Here is a 22003-nt window from a genome sequence, read left to right as displayed (position 1 = left end):
ATTCATAATATGTCCTTTTTCAGCTCACCATACAGCAGCAGCTGTTGGGCATCATGCTATATCATTCATTCTCTTCAGAATCTCTGTCCTGTGAATGTGTACAAAAAGCATCAGGAATGTAGTGACATTCAGCTTGGTTCAACTCTCTTAAATGCCCCAAAGCCTTCACGCATGTTGCACTCAGATGTTGAAGACGCTGAGTGGAAATCCTTTAGTTTGGTCAGAATGTTGGCAAGATCTGTCACTGGAACATGTATACTCTTTCCTCATAACTAAGGATCCAGTAGAGAGGAAGTTCTATAGTAAGCCTTCCAGTGACTCTAGGTGCTTGGAAAGCAGCTTAATCTGATTATCTAAGCATTTGGACTTCGTGGGGCTTGGGTTAGGAGACACTACAGATAGTTTAGCTGCACAGTTCTTTTTGAGCTACTGCATAAGTGATTCATTTCCTACATTGCTCTTGTGACTAAAATCACCGGCCTGGGCTTTTGGTTCTAGGCACCAATAATTTAATGAGGCAACTGTATTACATAGCCAGTGGCCTCCTTCCTACTTGCAACTCTATTTAAGCAAAGCCCCATAGACAAGAGGCCCATGATTTTAAACCCTGTAAGTAGTTTTACTTATCTAAAGTGGCCATCTCTGATTGGTATGCTATTTTCAGGACCGTCAATCCCCCAAACAAGCCTATCTCCCAATAAGATCAGGAAGAGGCTGGCTGCCTCCTTTCTCTTCCGGTGCTTCTCTGAAGCTGCTCATTTTCGTGGCTTTGACGGACCGTGTCATCATCTATTTTGAACTTTTAAATCCTAAGAGCAGCTTGAGTGCAGATTAAATCCAGAGGATACACCTGTCCAATGTGAACAGGAAAACCATCTCTCAGCTATTCGAGCTTCATTTTGAATGCTTTTAGGGCAGGATATAAGAACTAGCACTGCAGGTATCTAAGATTTACTTCAGTGAAATCATTACCATGAAGAAAATTATGTCAAAACAATATGTGAATAAGTTACTTTGACAGAAGCTTTGAAACACCATGATTCCTTAATATCATTGGTTTTGAAGGCTAAATCGGGCGGGTCTCGTGGTATTTACTGAGCACTTACTGTGTGCAGAGCACGGTACTAAGGTCCTTGCCCTAAGATGAATGAAGCAGCACCTTACTGAGAATTCCCTGGAAATGCAGAGAAGGAAAAAAAAATTTAGGTGCTTTAGCAGAGGCCAAAATTTGAAACTAGATATTTGGGGGTTTGTTTTGGAAAGTGGTAAATCCTATCTGCCCTCCTCCTTTAGCAGTAGAACGCAACCACAAACCCACTGCCACATATTAAATGTTGTTGAAAACAAAACATACAGGTGATTGCACCACGAGCCTATTTTTGTTTGTGTCTTTTTTAAACGATATTTATTAAATGCCTACTATGTGCCAGGAACAACCCTAAGCACTGGGGTAGATACATGCTAATGAGGTTGGACACAGTTCAATGTCCCACATGGGGCTCACAGTCTTCAGCCCCATTTTACAGATGAGGTTAACTGAGGCACAGAGAAGTTAAGTGACTTGCCCAAGGTCACAGAACACACAAGAGGCAGAGCAGGGATTAGAATCCAGGTTATTCTGACTCCCATACCCATGCTCTTTCCACCAGGCCTGGTTGTTTCTTGCTCTTCCCTTATCACTATTCCATCTCCATTGACCAAGGAAAAGCTCACCAAAAAGTCTGTCTCTAAGAATTTTTAATTCTCCCAAGTGATAACAGGAAAGTCCATGAATAGAGTGGCAGACCAGAGGCAAATCAGGAATCAGGCAAGCACAAAGGGAGCCTGAGGAGGCCTGGAAAGAGTTGAAAAGCTAATCATAAAAGATTTCCTCAAATACACTCAGTTCTTCTGTAATGCATATTTTATAACGCACTTTAAGTAGAACGCCATAAGAGAATTAGAGAACGCTCTCGACAGCGTGTGTCTATCTAGTCAGAGTGGGATGCAGTTGTGCTCACCCAGAGAGTTTGTAAAGACATAAACCATAACTTGACCCCTCTATAAAAAAAAATATAACCCCAGGTTAAGCAGAAATAAATGTACATGAGCTGGGAATGTATCTGCTCATTCTGTTGTATTATACTCTCCCAAGTGCTTTGTACAGCTCTCTGCACAGAGTAAGTGCTCAATAAATACAATTGATTAATTGATATCACAAGCAGGAAGCTGACTAGAGAATCAATAGGGTCACCTCCCAGGCAATCAGAGAAGGCTTAAGGAAATGCACTCAATATCATCGATTGATTGATTGAGTTTGGTCTTTATTAAGTTGTTGGGGATTGTCTCACGTTATTCGTTACAGCAGATAGGCCAGAGACGAGTCCGTGGGGCCCAGTGGAAAGAGCTTGGAGTCAGGAGATTCAGGTTTAAACTCAGTTTATTTCAGACTCTCTAAGCTGCAGAATATTACTCTTACTTTAATAAAAGAAAAGTTTCCATTGCGTTTTTAAAACTTTTGGTCCATAGGGTAAGAAAAATCTACCCTTGCTATAAGAGACGACTAAGGAAACAGTTCAAAATAGCCTGAGACGCAGTAAAATAACATTATGCGATTAGGCCTCTGCACAGCCAGTAATTTTTTTAGATAATCATTTCCAAACATTTTCCAACACAACAACAAGAGTCTAATTCATATTAAGGACTTCACATCTGCAAAATTCTGGGATAATATCTTTTTGTTCTAAACCAGATCTATTGCTAGGAGCTGCGGGGTGCCTTGAAACAAAGTAAATTGAATCATTAGACGGCCTGAGTCAGAGACCATTCGACAAAACAAAATGTAGTAAATGGGAGCTCCTGCCAGGTCCTGTTCAGATATAATCTAATTTTGCATAAGGAAATTAACAACATGCTTTTATTGTAGGATTTATTGAAAACAGTAAGGCAACAGGACTTTAACTTGTACACACATTCATCAGATGCCTCTTTTTCCGGAGGCGGAGGGGCCAGTTTAAATGGTGCAGACATCAGCTTGGGAGCAAACTATCTACCTTCAAACCAGAGGCTCTCACCTTGCAAGGCAGCAATCACCTTACCTCCTTCTAGCTGGTAAAACAAACCCCATGAAATTTCAAGTAGCAGATTTTGAACCTCAAATAATGACTGCTAAAACCCGACATTCTTAAAAAGTGCACGTTGACCTAAACTAAACTACAACAGTCACATCAAATCAATTCCCAAAGTGAGTCCTGGGTCCAAAAATTCATATCTGAGTCTGGCTGGCTTTCAATGCTAAAATGTAGTAAAACCCAAAACCAATGTATTTCTAAAGCACATAAAGCACTATTCCAAAAAAAAAAGCTGCATTTAAAATATGACTTTTTCTCTCATCATGAAAAAAATATTCACACCTTTGGTAAATCATCTAAATGATGCACATGAGGGGAGGAAAGAGAAGCAACATGACCTGAGAGAAAGGAAATGGGCCTGGGAGTCAGGGGACCTGGGTTCTAATCCAGGCTCTTCCCCTTGTCTGCTGCATGACCTCGACCAAGTAACAACTTCTCTATGCCTCAGTTTCCTCATCTGAAAATGGGAATAAAATGCCTGTTCTCCTTTTCCCTTAGACTGGGAGCTCCAAAGGGGACTGGGTCTGATTTGAATATCTTCTATAAGGACTCAGTACAGTGCTCGACACATAATAAGCACAAATATTACTATTATTGGTTGGAGAAGGGAGAGGAAGAGGAAGGAAGGAGCGGAGAAGATTATGCTGAAGGAGGAGAGGAAGGAAATGGGTACCCAGATGATGGATTCCCATACTTCTTCGGCCCCTAAAATGAACCCAAACTGGGAGCTGAAGCACTTGCAGTCTAGATAAGTTTTCCTTAGGAAACCCCAAACGCTGAAAGCTCTGGAATACTGTCAAGCCACCAGAGGACTTGGAAATGCCTGGATAGCAACAAATGGCATATGAGGTGTTTGCTGGCATGAAGGATTTTTGCAAATTGTTGGGCACCCGTTTAAATCTCAACTGGGACCATCTGATCTCAACTGGAATCATTTGACCACAAAACTACATATCTCAGGTCCCACTGAAGAGTCACTGGGCTATAATTAAGTTTAATTTTTAAAATTTCCTTAGTTTTAGTAGTCAACCAACGGATATCAGTATATTACATCCTATGGCACCTTTCGTTCTAAACATTCTTTGAAAACATTTCAATAATTATCTTAATATCCTTGACGATAATAGTGCCAGTCCCATTCCCAAGATAATGGAGAAGCGAACAAGTAAAAAACAGTTCCAGAGTAAGAACCTAATTTTTATTCATATTTCTTGACTCCTAAGAGTGTTCTCAGTCCCACAGGTCATTCTAAGAAGAAAGAAAAAAGTAGAACAGCCTGAGCCATTTATTCCAGAGGTAAAATACATTTCTTGCCAACTGAATTAGCCATTACAATAAAATGGGAAAAAGAAAAGGGAATGAGTACTGAACAGATGTATCAACCACCACTGATTTTAGGGATCAGTAAGACACGGTGCTGGTAGGTGGCTATAGGTTATGTCGCAATGAAACTACCCCCTCGGATACTTTTCTCTAAGTTAAAATTCTTCCATTCATTCATAGTGATGATGGTGAAGAGCAGAACCTAAAGTACAGATTGTCACAGGGAACAAATGGTTCTGCCATCTGAATGATGCAGAAAACAAAGACACATTTCCCTGACACTACCAGAAAGTATCCAATAATCTTTTGGTTTCCACATCCCCAGGGGAACTACTGAAGAAATAACCAATTTCTACTTTCAACCTGCAAGCAGAGCATTAAAGAAGCTTTAGCTGTGACTGAAATTGAACCTGATACGATCCAAAGCCTTGCCTGGAAACCTAGTTTTATTCCAAGTCCGCCTGTGCAGATTACCCCTCGGCTTAAGTGAGACATCCATATAACACTAAAATGCATGTCCCCTTCACTTGTACTCAGAATCAGTGGAAATTGGAATGCCAAGGAAAACCAAACCCAGTCAGAAACCTCCTGCCTTAAGAAGGTCATACGCCACATTGCTGATCAGTCACGCGTGGGCCAAAAACCAAAGGCAAATGTTAAATTTCTATCGTTTAATAGGCTGTAGCTCAGATGCTGAGGATGAAATTACACATGGGCAGAGAGGGCTTGGCGAGCTATCTTCAAAAGTGAAAGAACTCTAGGAAAGTCCCTAGCTACCTATACCACACTGATTTATGACATTGATGAAGATATTTTCTAATGAGGGCAATTGAGACAGCTGGATCAAAAATCAACTTTGTTAAAGTACTGCTAGAGTGGAAAAGATAGTTCTGCCTTAATAGAAAATCCCCTAACTGATTAAGTTCTTTCTCTCTCAATTCCTATTACTTACAACATTCAGCCTTAATCTGTCATGCACTTAGGTTTCAGTCTTGGCAAACTATCAACCAAATCTTAGTCCTGAATCACGTTTCTCATAGCCACCCCACGGAAGAATTTGGCTTTCGTTTTAGTTTTCCTAGGTCGTGCTTTAATAAAATGTCAACTAACGCCGATTTGAAAATCCCCAGTGACAAAATGAATTGCCAGTTAAAGCCTGCAAATTGGTAGCAAGAAATAAACCTCACTTCCTGACATTCATTTAAGGTTCGCACCTCGCTGCTTCCGATTTCAGCCGTCGGAGCCGAGCCCACTCATTTTCCTGAAAGTTCCACCTGACTGCATTGGCAACGGCTGTTAGACGAGCGCTCTTGCTGAACTTTCAGCAGCAGCCAACAGTTTCCTCTGCTTCTTGGCAAGACTAACTGCAGTCTTCGTTGGGGCCGGGGGGCTATTTTCTGGACTGCCTTTTCTGATTCCTGAGCTGGTGGGCTGGTCCCTTAGCCTGTTTCCTTCAGCACGCCAAAAAGGTCCCTGGATCTCTGCTGCTTTCTTTCAAGGAAGCGAGCACGTGCATCTGATATGGATTTCTCATCATTCCTTCTCTCCATTTTCTTTAAGGAGTCTTCTGTTTCATCTTGAAATATGCAAAATAAGATCAGAAAATCACAGTTTTTAGACTACGGCTGCGGGGGTTAAAAGGGGAAGAGAGATTCTGGATATTCTGAGGGAAATATATGCAAAGGGAGAAGGAATAACACTTAACACAGTCAAGAGGGACAGTACGGTCTAGTTACTAGAGCACGGGGTTTAAGTCAGGAGACTTGGGCTCAGTCCTAAATGTTCTACTGATGTACTCTGAGATTTGGGACACGGCCCCTAGGGCATTCTTTTCCTCGGTGACCCCATCTATAAAAAAGACCACCACAATATGTCTCCCCGCTGCTAGCCTCAAAGAACTGTTGGGAAGATGATACAAGTACTCTTCTACAAGGAAAGGATGTATGCTATTTCCAGACTAATTTTCCTAGGTTGAGAGTTTAGTTGCCCTTGTTTTTTCCTTACGCTATTTGCTAAGCATTTACTATGCGTCAGGCACTGTTCTAAGCACTGGCGTAGACACAAGCTAATCAGGTTGGATGCAGTTCACGTCCCAGATGGGGCTCACAGTCTTAATCTTCATTTTTTTACAGATGAGGTAACTGAAGTACAGGGAAGTTAAGTGACTTAACAGTAATGATAATAATAATAATAATGTTATAGTACTTTTTAAGCTCTTACTGTGTAGCAAGCACTGTTCTAACCCCGGGGTAGATACAAGTTAATCAGGTTGGACACAGCCCCTATCCCACATGGGGTTTACAGTCTTAATCCCCATTTTACAGATGAGGTAACTGAGACCCGGAGAAGTTAAGTGACTTGCCCAAGGTCACAAAGCAGACATAAGGCAGAGCTGGGATTAGAACACAGGTCCTTCTGCCTCCCAGGCCTGTGCTCGCTCTGTCCATCAAGCCAGTTGCTTTCCTAAATCAGTACTTGTACAGCTATATCCTGATCAGTGTTCTTCCTGGTTCCACAAAAATAGTGCGGAGAGAAAAAACACTGGAAAAAAAACACAGCTTCCCATAGGGAAGAATTCCCAGAATATTCTGGAAAGGGGGTGTTTGTAGTTGGATTTGCTCTCACTCTCAATTAGAGAACTGTTCATCGTTTGACAAAACCAAATAAAAAAAGTTATTTTTCCATATCTCAACTTTCAAGGAAGAAAAGTCACGAACCAGCATAAAATGAAAAATATTTTAAAATTTCAGATTTTTTTTTCTGAAAAGAAAACATCTGAATTTTAAATCCGCTGAACCCCTACAAAACTGGATACTTCAGATGAAAAATAATTTCACCTAGCAAATCACAGTCCCATTATCACCCACATGGCTACACTGTGAGACAACATCCCCTTCCCTCTCAAAGACAGGAGCAGCAAAACCATAAGTAGACTTTGACCTCTGTCCCGGCAGAGAAAAGCACAGGCAGCTAGTACCATTTAAAGCAAAATTCCATGCTCACTCTGGAGCTATTTTCATGTGGGATACAGAGAGCTGGGCCAACTAAAAAAGCCCCAGGGGGAGTACAGCGGTTCTGTGCTGTTCAAAGTCCTCTCCGGGACTATTTTAATCTAAGAAATCCTTGCTGTCATGGACCAAGAGAGCACTGGAGCCAGCTCTGAGCACCATAACAGCAGTGAGCCACAGTAACAACACAGCCCAGGAGTGACATGAAGCTGCAGGGATAATCAAGGACCCAGCGAAAGAGACGACAGCGAGGAGTAATGGGACATGGCTCGTGGTTTTGGGATGTGCCATTTCTTTGAACATTAATTTTATAGCAAGAGGAGGCTGTTGTGGGCGGGGAACATGTCTACCAACTTTGCTATACTGTACTCTCCCAAGCATTTAGTTCAGTGCTCTGCACACAGTGAGCACTCAAATACTACTGATTGATTGACTTTTTTGGAGGGAGGGCCAAAAAGCACCCAAATCCCCTAGTTCTTTTAAAGCAATGCAGTAAGGAAGCAGAGATCAGAGTTTCACATGTTAGCAGCGTGGCTCAGTGGAAAGAGCACGGGCTTGGGAGTCAGAGGTCATGAGTTTGAATTCTGGCTCTGCCACTTGTCAGCTGTGTGACTGTGGGCAAGTCACTTCACTTCTCTGGGCCTCAGTTACCTCGTCTGTAAAATGGGGATTAACTGTGAGCCTCACGTGGGACAACCTGATTACCCTGTATCTACCTCAGCGCTTAGAACAGTGCTCGGCACATAGTAAGCGCTTAACAAATACCAACATTATTATGTTAGGATGGTGGGGTCCAACGAACACCTCTTATGTGTGACAGGAGAAAGGGGCTTTTCTAAACTACGTAAGCAACTCTTATAATTAGGAATAATTTGGCTTCTGGAGGTTTATGACGTTGGACCCAGCGCATAGAACAGTGCTGGGCGCATAGTAAGCACTGAACAAACACCATTATTATTATTATTATTGTCTTTGATTCTCTCACCTTTAGGTTGCTTTCGGTGAGACCTGTTTTTCCATCTGGTCACTTCTTCTTCCGTCACTTCTTCTCGGGCTACACTACTCAATTCGTACGCATCAATTTCATGCAACTTGGGCAATAGATCCTTGACCCACTCATACCGAACAGGACACACTGTCTTCACGTAGACTTTGGAGGAAACTATTACGTCGTGGAAAATGATCCATTCAAGTTGCATTTCCTGGTCATGGAGCTAAACACAAATTTGGTTTTTGAGTGATTTTCTCAATTTTTCTTTTGCCAACACTTACAGTATAGAACATAAAGTACTCTGGATCTAAGGCAGAATGCAGCAGCCACATATTTAATACATGCTTACATTTCTTCTAGAAAAAGGACAATTTTAAGCGGGGAGGAGGGGTCTCATCCTGATGTAAACATAAGAATAAGGACACTATTTAGTGCAAATATCTACATTTTCACAAGTTAAACAAGAGGCAACATTAAAGAAACTTTTTTCCAGCTTCTCATTAATCATTCCAAAATCCATTCCAGAGTTTGAAAAAAAAAAAAACCTACCGCTGATGAACGATGAATGTGGACTATGCTTCCATGCCCATCCATTGTGCAAAATGTTCTTCCTACAGACCTATGAACACAATAATTTCTTTTCCTGAAAACACATTTGGAATTACGAAACATACAAATAACCAAACTAAGCAGAGTTTTGCGTTAACACTAAAAAATTATATTTTCCGGGAAGGTGAACACACTAGATTAAGATGTAGTTTTCTCTATTTTATTACTTTAGCCAGTTCTACCATTTACTTCCATCTAGAGCTAGAAGAAAATTGAGGATTCTGATTTTTAATTCATCAATCAAATTACAAGCTCTTCTTTATTTCAAAATTAAAGGTTGTACATTAAAAACAACAACCACCCTCATACAATTTCCTTCAAGTAGTTTGCATTTTCTTGACACTTCATTAGCAGGGCACTGGAAACCAATTTGCAACAGCCTAAAGTTCAGTTTCCACCCATTTTACATTCCTTACTGGAAAGAGCAAGGTTCTGTAAATCGGAAGCCCTAGTTTCCAATTTCAGCTCTGCTTAATATGCCGAATAAATTTGATTATCACTATCATCATCATCATTAATAATAAAGTTGCAATGCGTTCCCTGTGCAATAATGAGCCACTAAAAATACTGCTGTTGAGGGATCTTTTTGATCCTGGCTTGAAACACGAATTTCTATAAGCCGCTTCCCATTACATAATTCACAGCTGCATTAATAATAATAATAATGTTGGTATTTGTTAAGCGCTTACTATGTGCAGAGCACTGTTCTAAGGGCTGGGGTAGACACAGGAGAATCAGGTTGTCCCACTTGGGGCTCACAGTCTTAATCCCCATTTTACAGATGAGGTAACTGAGGCACAGAGAAGTTAAGTGACTTGTCCACAGTCACACAGCTGACAAGTAGCAGAGCTTGGATTCCAACTCATGACCCCTGACTCCCAAGCCGTGCTCTTTCCACTGAGCCACGCTGCTTCCATAAATGTTGGTATTTGTCAAGCACTTACTACGTGCAGAGCACTGTTCTAAGCACTGGGGTAGATACAGGGGAATGAGGTTGTCCCACGTGAGGCCCACAGTCTTCACCCCCATTTTACAGATGAGGGAAGTGAGGCACACAGAAGTGAAGTGACTTGCCCACAGTCACACAGCGGACAAGGGGGAGAGTCGGCATTCGAACCCATGACCTCTGACTCCCAAGCCCGGGCTCTTTCCACTGAGCCACGCTGCTTCAGAGTGACCCTATTCGTGGCAGTGTGCACCATATCATCTTCTGAAGAGCCACGTTCTGACAGGAATGTCTGAATCATGCTTAAGGCCAAAGTGCTAATAGCAGAAAACATCTGGGGACATTAAAAAGTGAAAGGAGAGGAAACGATTAACCTCCACCCTTTTAATTCAATTGATGACTTCGCCAGGCGGTTAGCCCAAATGAGAATGAGATGGGACCATTAGCATCAACTTTCTAATCTTGGCACCCTCATTATCAACATTCTCTTCATTAGTGTTATTGTAGCCTCCAGCCTACTTCCTGTTACCACTCCTCCATCACTCACCTACGAGCCACATTGGTGAAATACCCCGTGCAAAGGCATCGTCTTAGGATTTCATTTCTCGAGCCTTCAAACGTTTCCTTGGGAAAATCTTGATTCTATATTAAAAAGAGAAAATCACCATCACGGTAGGGAAATAAATCAATCAGACATGGTGTCCTCGGACGTAGAATACCTAGGATCTACTTCTGTTGGCTTTACCAACCGTTGCATGATCCACCAGCCTCAAAAATGAAAATGAGGTGAGGTGGGATGGAGAGGGGATGCCCTGCAGGAAAGTTCGATAAAGACTCCTGGTTGATTGAATTAGGCGGATTCAAAAGAGATCGTAAAGGCGCTCCTGTAATAGTCTTAAAACCATGTTGGGAGTAAAATTATACTTTTTCTACATCCAAAACTGAACTACAAATATAATTGCCACAATTAACTTGCATGTTCAAATAGTCTATATATGCACCAATAAAAAAAAATTTTGAATTCAAACGAGTAATAATAATAATGTTGGTATTTGTTAAACGCTTACTATGTGCAGAGCACTGTTCTAAGCGCTGGAGTAGATACTGGGTAATCAGGTCGTCCCACGTGAGGCTCACAGTTAATCCCCATTTTACAGATGAGGCAACTGAAGCACAGAGAAGTCAAGTGACTTGCCCACAGTCACACAGCTGACAAGTGGCAGAGCCAGGAGTCGAACCCATGACCTCTGACTCCGAAGTCCAGGCTCTTTCCACTGAGCCACGCTGCTTCCCTAACATTAGTACACACTAGTACACACAAACACATACACAAAACACAATATTGTGCTCAGCAAATGTTTTACTATCATTCAAATGATACTTACCTGAGTCAGAGCACTTCTGCACATTTAAATGTCAGATAATCTCTTAAAACTGCTACATGCAACGCCTAACTCAAGAGCTACATGACTGCTAGGTGCCAAGCTATAGCATCCTGCTGCTTCCCTTCAGACTACTATGTTATTTTATTTGAGATTTGCTTTGTAATTTGATGTACTGCACTAAATATTTGAGCAGCAGTTGGGCGAGCCTGGGGTATATCTAACAAATGGAACGCACCCTGTTCAAAGGACTATTGTGAAGCCTGAAAGCATTGGAAGGAATATGTGGCCCTAGTGGATAGAGCATGGGTCTGGGAGTCGGAAGGATCTGGTTCTAGTCCTGGTTCCACCACTTGTCTGCTGTGTGACCTTGAGCAAGGAACTTCACTTCTTTGCGCCTCAGGTACCTCAACTGGAAAATGGGGATTAAGGCTCATGGCCTAGTGGAGAGAGCACGGTCTTGGGAGTGAGAAGGTTATGGGTTCTAATCCCAGCTCCACCACTTGTCTGCTGTGTGACCTTGGTGAAGTCACTTTACTTCTATAGGCCTCAGTTCCCTCAGCTGTAAAATGGGGATTGACACTGTGAGCCCCACAATGGGACAGGGACGTGTCCAACCCGATTTTCTTGTATCTACTCCAGCAGTTAGTACAGTTCCTGGCACACAGGAAGCGTTTAACAAATGCCACAATTACTATTATCATGTGCGACAGGGACCATGCCCAATCTGATTACCTTGTATCTACCCCAGCATTTAGAACAATGCCTGGCACATAGTAAGTGCTTAACAAATACCATAAAAAAAAAGCTTCAGTGGTGCTATCACAGAAGAGTAATAATCCATGTTGTTTTCTGAGCACTTATTGTTCTAAATGCTCTAAATTGTTCTAAATGCTCTAAAGCCCGCACTTACGTACCTATCCGTAATTTATTTATATTACTGTTCATCTCCCCCTCTAGACCGTAAGCTCGCAGGGAACGTGGCTACCGACTCGACTATATTGTATTCTCCCAAGCGCTTAGAACTCATTCTTTCATTCAATCGTATGTCTTGAGTGCTTACTGTGTGCAGAGCACCATATTAAGCGCTGGGAATACAATTCGGCAACAGAGATAATCCCTACCCAACAACGGGCTCACAGTCTAGAAGGGGGAGACAGACAACAAAACAACAGTGCTCTGCACACAGTAAGCACTCAATTAATACGATTGATTTGACTGACTGGGGAAACCTGACTAGCGTTCCCTGCTCAGGGCCATTGTGTTTCCCATACAGGTCCCTGTTCCCAAAAGTACAGTTTCCAGTGGGCTGGATGCTAACATTTTTTTATATTTTTTTAAACAGCCCTGCCCCATTATTGTTTCATTAGCGCACCATCTTCTAGACTGTGAGCTCGTTATGGGCATGGAACCCGTCTGCTAATTCTGCTGTATTGTACTCTCCTGAGCACTTAATATAGTGCTCTGCACATAGTAAGCACTCAATAAATACCACTGATTGACTTACTGATCTGAGGTCGGCCATAGCAAAACTTCAGGAGAGAGAGAAATGGGGAAAAAAAAAATCAAGAATTTTGTACAGGTTTTTTTTTTTGAGGGCGGGTGGAAAGATGAAAAAGCAGCTATAAATTCATGAAAGCCGACAGCTGAAATACATTTAAGGAGCACTCACCAGTTTAAGCTTACTGGCTATTTCGCGAAGTTGAGCTTCGACATTAAATGCAGACTTCAAGCCCCTCCAATGGATCCAATGTCTTTGGCACCAAGTTGCTGGAGATTTGCTGTAAGTGCAACACAAGAATTATAGAAAACTTTCTGAAAGTGAAAGGCAACCCAGTCCCTCCTTGTTTACATTATGTTATTAATGTATTTGTTCAGCGCTTACTAGGTGCCGGGCACTGTACTATGCGCTGGGGGACACACAAGCAAATGAGGTTGGACACGGTCTCTGTCCCAAATGGGGCTCACAGGTGCAATCCCCATTTTACAGAAGAGGTAACTAGGCATAGAGAAGTGGAGTGACTTGCCCAAGGTCACGCAGCAGATCGGTGGCAGAGCTGGGATTAGACTCCCAGACCTGTGCTCTCTCCACTACACCATGCTGCTTCTAAAGACAGAGAAGACAATGTCTGCATTCAAGTATCCTGTAATCCCAAAGAAAGCACTGCACTTTATGTTGCAAATGCCGCATGCAGAAGGTAATTCATTTTTACAGTTGTAATGACAGAATGCTTACTTCTCGCATATACCTGGCTTTGCACTGCTCAAAGACTATTAATAGAGTTGCAAAGTCATTCCATCCGCCAGCATCTGATGACAGTTCTTGATGTTTCAGGTCAGCTTCTTTTTGCTTCTGGGCATCACCTGGGGAAATATTAAAGGAAGATGTCCATTTCCGAGGTCAGCGTTCTGGGCCTTATGTGACACAAGTATTTGCCATACCCATTTTATAAGTGTGATGACTAAGGCACAGGCAGGGATCAGAAGAAATGACATAACCAAGGTGACAAAGCAATAATGATAAGGCTGGAAAATAGAGTATAAGGATATGAGACCCCTGAGATTCCTGAACTAGACCTCATTCCTTAAGAATTTTTATATTAAGGGTAAAGACATTTTCACTGACTTCTACAGTCTCTTTTCCCCTCCTGTCTTGTATTTAGCACATTCTTGGGGTGATTTGACCTTTTTTGCCTTTTTAGTTTTTTGTTCTCAATTCAGCTAGGGGAGAAGAGGAGGATACTTTTGAGCTAGAAGTATTATAAGCTCCTAGCCTCAACAGCAGCACCAGCAAAAGCAAGATTGGACCTGCCGAATTCATTTCTTTGGCGAAATCATTTAATACTTTTCTTTCTCTCAATCAATACCGGGATAAAGGTTTAGCACTGATTTCAGCAAAGAGAACATTCAGCAGAATCAGAGAGGGAGCTTGCCAAGGCTGCAGTATCCCTCTCACAGAAATTAATGACCTTTGTTTCAAAAGATGTCATCATAAAAAAAAAATACACGTCTAGTTCTAAGAGAAGCAACATGGCCCAGTGCATAGAGCATGGTCCTGGGAGGCAGAAGGACCTGGGTTCTAATTCTGCCCTGCCACTTTTTTGTGTGTGACCTTGGGCAAGTCACTTCACTCCTCTGTGCCTTAGATACTTAGATACCTCATCTGTAAAATGGGGATTGAGACTGTGAGTCCCACATGGGACTGTCCCATCCTGCCTAGGGCTCAGAGTCTAAGGGGGAGAAAACAGGCACTTCAGTTGCCATCATCATCGATATTTTCTGAGCAATTACTGTGTACTGAGCTCTCTACTATACGCTTGGGGGAATACAATACAGAGTTGATAGACACATAGTTGCCATAAATGTGATATCCCCAGACTTTGGCCCCAGAACTTCTTGACACAGGTAAGAACTGTGGAGTTGCTGCACAGCAGTCGAACCATTTGAGTGTCCTTAGGGTACAGTGCTTCCAAAATATAGACTAGCGAAGAGACACAGTGCCTGTCCACGAGGATTTTACACTCTAATGGAAGCAGCCTAGACCCATGATATTCTCAGTTGGAACCCATAGCCTCGGCTGAACTTTCTGAAACAAGTTAGGCCTGAGGGCCCGGTGGGTCACTGCGGCAACTAAGAGCCACCTCGGGGAGAAGCACAGCCACGACTGCCTTTGGAACCGGCGACTCGTCCCAGTGACGGACAGAGGCGCCAGTCTGCCTCGAGTTTGGAAAATTTGGTAAGTCGTCCACCAGCCTGAAGAACTGCCCATCTCTGTGCTGGAAGCTACTAAGTGGAGGGCAGACAACAATTGAGTGCATGCCAACATCTAAAAGGAACATTTGTTGGGAGTTTGATAATATCCTTTAGGTTTTTCAAGGTTCCAATCAGAGAAATGTTGGTGGAAGTGCCCAATTTCATCACAAATCAGGGGAAGATGCAGAGTCAAATATCCAAAATTCCCAGGGCCCAAGTCAGATAGGGGTTTTTGAAGTCAATATCATGAACTGCATATTTCAGCAGTTGGCCAGCCCGTACTGATTCTGAGATTCACTAAAACTGGCCCTCTTAAGGATGGGCTGAAGCTTCTGGATTCTAAATTAGAGGTTACACTGTTTGGGTAAAGCCCTAAGGCAAAAGTAGACACTTTTTAAACCTGATAACTGGGAAGCAGCTGGCTTAATGGAAAGAGCACGGGCCTGGGTGTCAGAGGACCTGGATTTAAATCCTGACTCTGCCAGGCGCTGCTGTTTGACCTTGGGCAACACATTTAAATTCTCTTTGGCAGTTCCCCCATCTGCAAAATGGGGATCAATGCTTGTTCTCCCTCCTAGACTGTGAGCCCCATGTGGGAACCTGATTACCTTGTATCCACCTCAGCGCTTAATGCATAGTAAACACTTAAATACCACAATTATTAGGATGGGCCACGTGGCTCACTTCTCCTCGCCATCGCTGAGGCTCAACTTTCACCCGATGACACGCTCTCCCCGTCACAGTCTTAAGGGCCCATCATCTCCTCTCATTCTCCCCGCAGGCCTTATCTTCTTCCAGCTCACAGCCCACTCCTCTCCCTCCAATGTGGCTTTCGGTCTGTCTTCCCCCCTCCTTTTTCTTTGCATCTCATATCATCCATCTCTACCACCCTCTAAAGCTACTGATTGCTGACATCTACCACCCTCCTGGTGCCACACCTGCATTTCTTGCTTTTTTTTTCTTAAGCACTTACTACATGTGTTCTAAGCCCTGGGGTAGATGCAAGATAATCAGGTCAGACACAGTCCCTGATCCCCAGGGGATGGTTTAAGTGAGAGGAGAACAGGTATTAAATTCCCATTTTACAGATGAGGAAACTGAGGCACAGAGAAGTTAAATGACTTGCTGAAGGTCCCATTGCAGGGAAGTGGTGGAGGTAGCATTAGAACCCAGGTCCTCTGTCTCCCAGGCCTGTGCTTTTTCCACTAGGCCACTCTGCTTTCCACACTGCTTCTGATACATTTCTTGATTTCCTCCTCTCACATTTCTCTGCTACTTTAATTCCTGGGAACTTCAACCTCCTTGACAATGATGCTCCCATTAAATGACTTGCCATTGGAATCATCCTTGTCGGCTTTTTTCCTAACTTCATACACTCTCTCACCCTTCCTGTTCTACGCTCTTTAGTCCAGGTGCTCACCCTCCCTGCCATATCCACTTCACCTATCACCTAATCCTGATCCTTTTATCGCTCCTGGATTCCCTGCAAGTCCTCCCATTCCTAAATGGGAAAGCAGCCCCCGCCCCACTCCTGTCGAATCTCAATGCTTCTGTCCCTTCCCCCCACCATTCCTTTTTCACTCTCTCACCACCAACCAAAGCCTGGATCACCTCCCACATTAGGCTCCTTCCGCTACTGCATCCATGTGGCCGAATACAGCTGGTGGAAGTCCAGGCTGACTGTCATTACAAATTCACTCTGTCTTGTTATAATTCAGCTCTGTTTTTCACTTGACAACTCTCTTCTTCGTCCTTCTTTGCCTTTCCCCTCACCCACAAACCTCACTGACTTTTTCCCAATCTTCAACTCCCTCCCAAAGATCACAGCTTTGCTCTTTCTTCCCCCCACAAAGAGCTAACACCTTGGAAAATAATAATAATAATGTTGGTATTTGTTAAGCACTTACTATATGCACAGCACTATTCCAAGCGCTGGGGTAGATACAGGGTAATCAGGTTGTCCCATATGAGGCTCACAGTCTTAATCCCCATTTTACAGATGTGGTAACTGAGGCACAGAAAAGTTAAGTGACTTGCCCACAGTCACACAGTTGACAGGTGGTGGAGCAGGATTCGAACCCATGACCTCTGACTCACAAGCTCAGGCTCTTTCCACTGAGTCATGCTGCTTTCTCTAGTTCTGGCCACACTGTGGCTAAACTACTGCATCAACCTTCTCGTTGAGCTTCCTGTCTTCAGTCTCTCCTCATTCCAGTCTATATGACACATTCCAGGCACATCCTTTCTGATGCAGCACTTGGCATCTCACTCCACAAAATCCCCTCACTGGTTTCCCTCATCCCACCACACCGAGACTCTCCCCCAACTCCCCCATCTTACGTATCTGCTCGCTTCACCTGTGTCTCTCCAACTCATTCTTCTTCATTTCTCCCAAAGTGGGAGAAGCATGGCCTAGTGGACAAAGCATGAGCCTGGGAGTCAAAAAGACATGGGTTCTAATCCCAGCTCTGCCCCTTGTCTGCTACGGGTGACCTGGGACAAGTCACTTGACTTTTCTGTGCTTCATCTGTAAAATGGGGATAAAGACTATGAGCCCCATATGGGACATGGACTGTGTCCAACCTGACTAGCTTGTATCTACCCCAGTGCTTCATAGAGGGCCCGGCACATAGTAAGCACTTAAGGATGATCATTTAAAAAACAAAAGAACCTGCTAACCTCGAAACCCTATTTTGCTCTCAAATTTCCATGCCCAATCCCTCACTTAGGCTGCTCCTCAAACTTCCAACTCTCTCCCTTCCAAAATCCTAAAGACCATGACACTCCCCATATTTAAAGCCCTCCTGAAATACCACCTCTTCTAACAAGCCTTCTCTGATTCCCCTTATCCTGGGTTCTATAAACCCACCAGCCATCTCTAGAATCTCTGAACACAATTTATACCCATCAATTTATACCCATCCTCAGCACTCATACTGGTCAGTTGTTTATTTTGACCTGCATCGCTAGTAGTAGTAACAGTATTTATCAAGCACTTACTGTGTGCAGAGCACTTTACTAAGCACTAAGAATACACTGGTGGGAATAAGGCACGGTCCCTGCTCCTCATGGTAAATATTTCTTATGTTTGAAATGGTCATCAGAGTGTAGGCTCCTTGTGAGGAAGGACCTTATCGGGTCTTTTGTTTTGTACTCTCCATGCTCATAATACCACACACTGCAATTGGCGGAAGCTCAATAAATGCTGCTGTTTTTTTCATAACGGTATCTACTACTTGCCAGGCCCTGTACCAGTTGGACACAGTCCATGTCCCTCGTGGGGCTCACAGTCTTAATCCCCATTTTACAGATGACGGAACTGAGGCACCAAGAAGCAAAGCGACTTGCCCAAGTCACCCAGCAGACAAGTGGCAGAGCCGGGATTGGACCCCCCCCCCAATGTCCTCTGACTCCTAGGCCAGGGCTCTTTCCACTATGTGACCATACACAGCCATGGCTGGATCTATATCCACACCCATGGATCTATAAGGACCTACAGATTTCGGGCCACTCCAAGGTGATGAACCTCTGTGGCCGCGGGCAATTCAAAGAGGGCCAGAGTTGCCCCAGCCCCATTCTCTGCATATTTTTGCCGATAAGCATCAACAACATCAGCTGCATTACAAACCCAAGTCTCAGTCAAGACTCACATCCAAATGTGAGGGGCAGTACTGACCCTGTACTCTGCACTAATTATAATAAGAGCAGTATTTGTTAAGTGCTTACTATGGGCCAGGCACTGCTCTAAGCACTGGGGTAGATTCAGGTAATTGGGTTGGACACAGTCCCTGCCCCACGGGAGGCTCACAGTCTCAATCCCCATTTTACAGATGAGGTAAATGAGGCACAGAGAACTTTAGTGACTTGCTCAAGGTCACAAAGCAGGAAAGTGGCGGAGGTAGGATTAGAACCCAGGTCCTTCTGACTCTGGGCACACTGAACCAAGGAGCTCCCTGTGTTCTCAAAGATCACTTGGGTCAAGGCAATGGATGCCAAGGGCCAGACCCTTATTCAGTGATCTTCCCTTTCAATGTCCATCCACTTGCTCCAGAAATTCCAAGACTTTAATCTCTTCCAAACTGTACATAAGAACCATTCGGTAGCACGGTTCTATCCAGTTCTAACTCCTTCTGCGGAGTTCTCTTCTGTCATTGAGATCTCCCCAAACCAGCCTCCGGGCCCCAAAATTTATCTCAAGGGCATAAAATCACCAAGGCAGTAAATAGAAACAAGCCCAAAAGTCCTCCCACAAAAAGGAGGGGATAACTTTTCTATTTATCACTTCAGGCTGATGAGAGTAAAAATGGGTAGCCAACGATCCATGCGGGGGCGAAGATTTATTTGTTCAAATCTGGACAAGAACAGTACTGTGTGAAATTGAATTTGCTTTCTTTTTTAAATGAAAAAGACCATCTTCACTTGCCCATTTAAACAGTCTAATGGAGGAAAATAATTTTGCTGTAGTTCAGTGATAACCAAGTAGTAATCTGCTTCATACTATCTTACTCCTATAACTGCTACACAAATAGTTATCACTGCCATTATGACAGACTGCATTATGATAATCCCCCCAATTTCAGGATAGGTACAACCCCAAGAATTTTACCTAATTGAAAACAGCAATGTAGAGACAGACTCCAACTCTTCACAACAGTTGGCAAAAAAGAAGAAACCCCAACACCCAAGGTGATGGTGAAACTCTCTCCCCTGCTAGTTTTTTTCATGATATTGGTTAAGCTCTTACTATGTGCTAGGCACTCTTCTAAGTGTTGGGATAGATTCAAGGTAAACAGGTTGGACACAGTCCATGAACCACATGGGGCTCATAGTCATAAACCCCATTTTACAGATGAGGTGAGGAACAGAGAAGTTAAGCGACTTGTCCACGGTGACAGCAGACAAGTGGCAGAACCGGGATTAGAATCCAGGTTCTTCCAACTCTCAGACCCATGCTCTAGGCCACAGTGCTTCTTTTAGATCAATAAGGCTAAATTTTCAGATGCCAATGGAAGCTGGATTCAAGCACTGACATTAATCAATGGTATTTATTGAACGCTTACTGCTACTTAGAGAAGCAGTGTGGCTTAATGGAAAGAGCCCAGGCTTGGGAGTCAGAAATCGTAGGTTGTAATCCTGGCTCCTCCACTCATCAGTTGTGTGACTTTGGGCAAGTCACTTAACTTCTATGTGCCTCAGTTACCTCATCTGTAAAATGGATATTGACTGTGAGCCCCACGCCTGATTACCTTGTATCTATCCCACTGCTTAGAATAGTGCTTGGCACATAGTAAGCGTTTAAATTCCATCACTACTGATTATTCTTATTACTACTACTGTGTGCAGAACATTGTACTACGCCTTTGGGAAAGCGCAATACAAGAGAGTTGGTGTGGGCAGGGAATGTGTCCGTTTACTGTTAAATTGCATCTCCCAAGCACTTAGTACAGTGCACTCCACACAGTGAGCACTCAGTAACTACGACTGATGGATTCCCAATGAGGAGCTTACAGTTTAGAGGAAGAGGCAGACATTAAAAAATCACAGATATGTACGCAAGGGCTATGGGGCTATGGGTGGGATGAATATCAAGTGCTTTGGGGGGAAGAAATCCAAGTGCATATGCAATGGAAGGGAGAGAGACTAGGGTTAAGCCTCTCGGAGGAGATGAGATTTTAATAAGGCTTTGAAGGTGGGGAGAATGGTGGTCCGGTGACTAGGAAGGGGAAGAGAGCTTCCCCTTCCCCCAGGCCAGAAGGAGGACGTGGAGAACATGAGACAGAGGCGTGAAGTGTGCGGGTTGATTTGAAGTAGGAAATTGGAAAGGTAAGATAGGAGGTGAAAAGCTGATGAAGGGATTTCTGTGAGGAGAATTAAAACTAAGGGCAAAGTGAATACTAAATAAATCCCCCAGCTGATCAATTATTATCAAAACTCTGAATGCCTGGACTACTTTTGCTGCTAGCACAGCAAAACAGAGTTAATACATTACTGACGTACTTCAGCGGAGCAAAGGTCTTCCATATTACCTTGCCTTATCAGCATAAGCTTTAGTGGCCAAATAAAAACTTTTAAATGGAAACATCCTAAATAATTGATGTCAGACAGAAGAAAAACAAGAGTTTGAAACTTCCGAACACAATGTAAAACGTTCAGCCAATGCATACCCATTTCAGCACACACAGAACTCTCTAGAAGCCAGAGCTGAAGAGTAAATAACCAGCAAATAACCAGCTCTAACTTCCAAACTCCTAGTCACAGCTCTGGGAACCGAGGGAACCAACTTCCCCTTTTCCTCTGCAAAATTAGAATCATGTTATTTCTAATAAGGGGGTTCAGAGACCATCATTTAGTTGTCGGTTGGGGATTGAGAGATTTGATTAATACACATTTGCTATTTCATCTCAAAGCACTTTCACTGCAAGTACATGGCTACTCTCATTAACATGTACGTACGTAAAGACACCACTGCCGGTGAAATTCACAAAGTGGCTGAAAAGGCTAATGTAGAACCTATGGCCCTGACCCCACTGTGCATACACAGAGACCGCCCTTTGCTGTGCTATCGAGCTTGCTGGCTGAGTGCCTCGTGTTCTTTTTGTTTTTGTACATCCCAAAACCTTTATGAAGCTTCTGCTCAAGAAGTGCCGCTATTTCTCTCCATTGCAGTGTTCCAGGCTGGCCTGTTTACCACAGCTAGCTCCCAGTTTCCCGCTGAGATGTAGTACTTTCTATGGCTTTTTTTCTCTGCAGACTTAAGAATAATAATAATAGTACCTGTTAAGCACTTACTACCCGTCAAGCATTGTTCTAAGCTCTGGGGTAGATACAAGGTAATCAGATTGTCCCACGTGGGGCTCACAGTCAATCCCCATTTTACAGAT

General features: G+C 43.3%; 1 protein-coding gene across 2 annotated transcripts in view; it reads right to left on the bottom strand.

Annotated features, from left to right (window-relative positions):
* Nucleotides 1–4289: 4289 nt before the first annotated feature.
* DHX40 (DEAH-box helicase 40) overlaps nt 4290–22003 on the bottom strand; it is a 33927-nt gene continuing 16213 nt past the window's right edge. The window contains exons 13-18 of one of the 2 annotated variants that reach the window (XM_039914477.1): nt 13619–13733; nt 13042–13150; nt 10535–10629; nt 8982–9075; nt 8427–8655; nt 4290–6009 (exon numbers count right to left, since the gene is read on the bottom strand). In XM_039914477.1, coding sequence (XP_039770411.1) covers nt 5873–6009; nt 8427–8655; nt 8982–9075; nt 10535–10629; nt 13042–13150; nt 13619–13733 — 779 coding nt within the window. In that variant the 3' untranslated portion in view covers nt 4290–5872. The remainder of the gene's footprint in view (nt 6010–8426; nt 8656–8981; nt 9076–10534; nt 10630–13041; nt 13151–13618; nt 13734–22003) is intronic. The other variant, XM_007668368.3, reaches the window with a different exon arrangement.

The sequence above is a fragment of the Ornithorhynchus anatinus genome, chromosome 17, assembly GCF_004115215.2.
Source record: "Ornithorhynchus anatinus isolate Pmale09 chromosome 17, mOrnAna1.pri.v4, whole genome shotgun sequence".
Classification (NCBI taxonomy): Eukaryota; Metazoa; Chordata; class Mammalia; order Monotremata; family Ornithorhynchidae; genus Ornithorhynchus; species Ornithorhynchus anatinus.
Note: the sequence above shows the minus strand (reverse complement) of the source record. Positions and strands in the feature narration are given on the sequence as shown.